The sequence below is a fragment of the Odontomachus brunneus genome, unplaced genomic scaffold, assembly GCF_010583005.1.
Source record: "Odontomachus brunneus isolate Ranch 3 - 2012 unplaced genomic scaffold, Obru_v1 Obru_scaffold_137, whole genome shotgun sequence".
Taxonomy (NCBI): Eukaryota; Metazoa; Arthropoda; class Insecta; order Hymenoptera; family Formicidae; genus Odontomachus; species Odontomachus brunneus.
In genome coordinates, this window is record NW_022639587.1 from 53,423 (window position 1) to 59,390 (window position 5,968).

Consider the following 5,968-nt stretch of genomic DNA (forward strand, 5'->3'; position numbering starts at 1 on the left):
TGGGGGGGGGGACAGCGAGCGGGGAAGGGTGGAACATCGAGACGATTTCAATGACGCATTTAGCCGATATTGTAGGGTATTAGTATCGAGCCGCTGCATTCGAAGCTTGCTCGCGATTTACGTTCCGGTGACACAATACGCCGTAGTTACGTCGTCTGTCGTTACGTCGCAGCGCACGTCGTAAAAAGTGCCAACAGGAGAGCGATCTCGAATGGATAATTATTACACATCGCTTGATTTTCGTCTCGACGTCAATGATGTACCGGCTCCATTCAGCGCCATTCAGAGGCCAGAATGAATGTCGATACGACTTTATAAAAACGCAAGCGCGCCGAGAGAGAGAGAGAGAGAGAGAGAGAAAGGATTTTTCGAGATATATGCTTATTTCGGGAGTGCGTTAATGCGCGTTGATCAATAATACAAAATCGTGATCGTCGAGATGTGAAATTATTCACCGCGTCATAGCAAATGCGAAGTAGCAGACATCGTGGCCAAACGGACGGAGAAAGGGGGGGGGGTGCAAATTGCGCTTTCGCGGGAATTCGGCAGAACCAGAGGGAGAGAGAGGGGAGGAGGGAAAGAACACAGAAGAAAAGTTATCACGTCGTTGAGTGTGCGTACAACCGAGCGTGATATTACGCAGCGGAGCCAAGGACGACGAAATTTCCGGCTCGATTTGGGAAAGAGGCGGGAGAAGGGCGTATTACGCTTCCCTTCCTGGCTTACGCGTGCGGCGAGATATACTCACCTCGATGTACGACCTTGTTGAACACACTGGTGATGATCTGCAGCTCAGGATTTACCTTCTCGCCGAGCTGAAACAGAAAACAGCTCGCTTTGTGTATCCGGCTAAAACGACAGCGCGACACCACGTAGCACACGTACACGTGTACACGTGTACACGTGGTGCCCGTGCATGCAAGTCGACAATGTCCTTCGCTTCTCTCTCTCTCTCTCTCTCTCTGCTCCTCACTCCGTGCGTCACGCCATTCTCCGGCCTGATACGTTTTCCATCGATTTCCCATGAAAAGGGGTTGTTCGGGGTGCTGCTAAGTGCACCGCATAAAGAGGTGAAGGCAAAGAGTCGTTCCGAAAGTTCTGCACTGGGCACCCATTAAAGGTAACCGTAAAACCCGACTAAACCGACCGCGGACTTTAAAGTAACGATAAATAATAAAAGTTGATCCGACCGGGGGTGCCGTCGATCAAAAGTTTCGCCGTTTCTCCGCGGTGGCGCGAAATTATTATCGTTCTCTCTCCGCGCCCGTCTCGCCCCGTTTTCCGTAAATAAAAGTAAACAAGCGGATAAGAAAACGAGTAGGCGGGCAAAAAGAAAGCGAAGTGGAAAGGAGAGAGAGAGGGAATACGATCCAGCGGAATGTGCATTCACGGCACGGATATCCGTGCGCTGGATATATTCCTCGATATCCAGATTTATGGATCTTCGATAATTAAAACTGCCGATGTTACTGTGCCATGCAAGAGGGTCGTTTCGCGAATACGAGTGTACGAAGGTCCCTATAAATGAATTACGCCAACGTGATCGGAGCAGCATCATCGTTCGTTCACTTGACGCGAAGAGAAATGCGACGTACGGGAAGTACCTAAATTCGTTATAGAGTACTTCTCCCCCTATCCTGCTCTGTTCGGTTGAAAAATGCGCTAAGCGACGATTGCACTCGCGATGGAATCTTCAATCTTAGCGCGGCTGTTGCAATTTTAATGACCCTAAGATGAAGCCAGGCATTCGAGACCATGTTCCAATCCGCGTAACAGCATTTATAGATTACATGAGATGACTTCATCGACCGAATGTGTGTGACGTCTCTCAAATTATCAAACTGGTAGTTATTAAGAGGTCGCCTCAGTTTTTCAATCGGTCGTTCTAATTTTTTAATTAATTGAGAATTACACGGCACGTAGATATTCAGCTGCAAGACGCGACGGGTGAGCATCGCGCGGCTAGCGTCGACGGTTTAATCTCCGTTTAAATTTGTTATAATAAAGAGACCCTAATCTTAATTATGAACTAAGAGAATTAATTTCAATGACGGCCGTCCTTAAACGTTCTTAATCCCGTCGCTCCTGGAGCGAACCCAGTCGAGAGGATTCGAGGTAATAGCAACTCCTTGATATTCATTTAATCGAAAGAAAGTTCATTTGCCGTTGATATGATTTCGAATTTAAAACACACACATACACATCGACACACCGCCTACGATTGTGTTTCTCGATTTCTCACACTCACTTATCTTCTCAGAGAAAAAGACATGGTGATGGTAATTATACAAGGTTCGTATTGAAGCGACGAAAATATAATAAACGAATAAAATCACATCAATTAACCTACATAGTTTGAACTATTTTTGATAAACTATTTTGGAGTTATCGCAACTAAAACTTTAGTTGCAGCAATTACAAAATAGTTTATATCGAAAACTATATATATAATAATTAAACTTGTATAGTCATCACCTGTACGGGGTGTCTGACAATGTATAACAGACCCGTTGTGTGCGTGTATATGTGCAGATAGAACTCATGAAATTGAACACAAAATTCCTCTACCATCTCGCCAAACAACCACGTAAAATTTTGCGTACTTTTTTATCGAATGAAGTTGCAACGCTTCAAGCAGTTGGAACTGAACGCCGCAGTTACAAATATATAAAAGTTACCTTTCGAAATAACGCGTTCTCTTAACTTACAATAAATTCTCTTTTTCAGATTTTAAAAATGTCACACTTTGTACTGTCATAACCCGATTACTGCTCATACACGTCGCAGTGGCTCTCAACGACGACAACTTCAAGCGTTGCAACTTTATTCCGATAAAGAGTGCGCAAACTGATATTCGCAACTATAAACGTTGTAAGAATAGACCGAGCGTGTCCTTTACTTGGCAATAAAGATAAAGGTAGAAAAGGACAGAAAGCAGATGTCGTGTAGCTTTCTTTTTTTAACTCTAGGAAAGAGTGAGAGAGAAAGATACACAACACCTATCTTCCGTTTTTTTCTACCTGATCTTTCGCGCCTCATGCTCGGTCTATTCTTAGTAGGTCTATATTCGCAGCCAACGATTTCATTCGTTCATTGCGATCGTAACTTTGATGCTCGAGGATATCGTGAGATCAATCGACTCGCGTTAAATTGTTGCCGCGCGACCGAAGTCCGTCCGGATAAATCCAATCCGCAGTTGCGGCGTACGCCGTCAGCGTGTTGCTACTTGTTTGGCAAATCAAGTGTGCACTAATTTGTAATTGTAGCTTCGTAATTTCCGCGGCGGTCGGGCAATAAACAAGCTGCGACGCCTGTCCTGAGATGGTATCGATCGTCGGCACCGTCCTTGCGGTTGCTCTCAATTGCGCTATAGCGATTGCAGATAAAGGATATCGTCCAAACCGGTGCAGAGTGCGGGGAACCAGCCGGCACTCGACTTCGCGTCATATTATGTGGTCCAGCACGGCGAACGTGGGGAATTAGCGGAACCGACTCGCTCATTCTCTTCTCTCTCTCTCTATCTATTTATCTACCTCTATGTCTCTCTCACTCTGTCGACGTAGAATCCTTCGTGTCGAGCGAATTTCTCCTTCCATTTGATCACGCGGAATTCCCGTCTTTTGTCACTAGATAGAGACTACCGACTGGCAGCCGAGGTAAACTGACGCATGGCGTAATTACGGGCTAGTAATTTCCTCGCTAGACAAGCGATAAACAACCGGCCGTGATAATCACCCGGTTACGTTGATAAAGGATATTTGCTTATCGAAGGGAGGATGGATTGACGGGGCGCTATTATAACCGGTCGATCGGCTCAACATCGAGGCTTTTACTTTCAAGACATAGTCAAGTGAAATCAACCAACTCGGCACGCGAAATTTGAACTCAACCCGATACGACGAACGAGTCACTGCTGGTGTTCGCGGCGTGTAATTTGCTCTCCCTTCCCTCCCCCCTCCTTCTTTCGATGTATCGAAAGTAAATTCGCGAGAATAAAGTCGCGGAGCTCGCGTGTTGCGAATAAACTCCCGACTTCGTTCCGACGGCGTTTCGAAACTTTTTTCCCGATAGCTCGTGTTTTCCGGCGCGCTGCCTATGCTTCACGGATTTTAGGTCGCAGTGATTCGTTCGTCCTTCCCGAGGGAAAGAAAGAGAGAGAGAGAGAGAGAGAGAGAGAGAGAGAGAGAGAGAGAGAGAGAGAGGGAGGGAGGAAGGGAAGGACATTCGATCAGCTCGCGTACTTTCTCGCTAACCCTTGAGCATTTCATAGAGGTTTGCGCCGTTAACACGTCACCATGTAGCAAGGCCAAGCAATCAAGTGCCGCGTGATTGCACACGAATCATCGAAAATAACGGATCGCTCCGACGGACCGTATCCGCCGTGATAAATTATTCGCGTTATAATAGCAGCGCGTGCTCCGCGACGACTCGTCTATCAATCAGCGTATACGTAATTGACGCGACGGATCTGTATGGCGTTATATAAAAGTTCTCGCGCGTTTCGCGTTAAAACATCGGCGAAGTTCGTTTAGGTCCGAGATCCTAAAAGTAGCGACGGTATCTCGTGGCGGTAGCGACTCATTTGGATCTCATCCCTCAGACACCCCAGGGTATAATCCGTTTGAATTACAGTCGTCAACCCCGTTGCCTCTAGACACACCTTTACGATCTATTCGTCGGGAGATCGAGCACCTGTTAAAGGTTTCCAGAAGGATGATGCCGTAGCGTCCGCTTTGGGATTATTCGGTACCGCCGGAGCTTCCGGACGTGCGGCCGCTCCGTATTTGTCCGAGTTACTTTGGCCGCCTCATTGAAATTTATGATTCCGCGGCGCGAAATTACTTTGCGGTCGCATTAAATGTTACCTATTTATATGAGCTTTAATTCACGGTTTTCAAGTTCCACTCATTCGTCACGTATGAGGCGTGTCGGACACTCTTGCCGTTATAATATTTAATTTAAAATTATTTAAATCGCAATTACGAGAGAGAGAGTGTGTGGATTGTTATGATTAAATATGTTTGCTCGAGATAAAATTCAATTATATTTTACGCATTCCCCTGGTCCGTTTTCCTCTTTATTAGAAACAAGATTCGAGTGTTTCGAAAAAAATGCGCCGCACTTCCGTCATATTAATCGGGCGACGAGCTAATGTAACAGTGCACATAGCGCTCGGGATGTAAACCCGACGAAAAAAAGGAGCTATTAATTATAACGACATTATCGTCTCTCTGGCGTTATCGCACCGACGAACTCTTTTCATCTTGCGGTTTTACGGCCGTCGTGTCACAAGCGCCTCGATGCGCTCGTAAACATACCCTTAGAAATATTCAGAGCTTGCTGTCGACAGCTGCGCAACTAGGTTAACTCTAGACTACTAACATCTTTTTTCAATATTGGTAATAACTAATATGCGCTTTTTTTCACGAGCATTCTTCAATTATTTGCTCTTAGAATCTTTTTGTTGAGCAACAGGAAATTAACGAGCAGAAGGAATAATAAATAAAATTATTATTTAACAAGAAAATGTAAAATATGTCATCAAATATCTGCATAAATAGGACAATTCTAATGAAATGGAGGCGATAATTTCTAAAACAACCCTTTTAAAAAGACAGTTGTTAGTAGTCTTGGGTTAAAGTGTGTCATTGTGTGCTATAGCCACTGCGGTACATATAAGTTCTCTCTCTATTATTCCATTGCCTCTCTCTTTCGCGGTTACGAAGGCTGAGGTTACTAAAGAGAGCGAAAAACGAATGGAAAAGGGCGTTCGCGTTGAAAGGCAGCGCGCGAAGAAGACGGAAGGTTGTCGCTGAAACTTTCAAAGTTATTCTGGAAGTAAATATAGTAGGGTCGGCAGTAGTAGCTATTGCATGTTTTACGTTACGTGCACTGCCGTCTTCTGGCAGGAGAGAGAGAGAGAGAGAGAGAGAGAGAGAGAGAGAGAGAGAGAGAGAGAGAGAGAGAG

General features: G+C 45.3%; 1 protein-coding gene across 5 annotated transcripts in view; it reads right to left on the bottom strand.

The window, feature by feature from the left end:
- Positions 1–5,968, bottom strand: part of LOC116850213 (carbonic anhydrase-related protein 10) — a 158,586-nt gene that overhangs the window by 15,933 nt on the left and 136,685 nt on the right. For all 5 annotated transcript variants that reach the window (XM_032828224.1, XM_032828223.1, XM_032828225.1 and 2 more), the window contains one exon: positions 749–815. In XM_032828224.1, the coding sequence (XP_032684115.1) occupies positions 749–815 (67 nt within the window). The remainder of the gene's footprint in view (positions 1–748; positions 816–5,968) is intronic.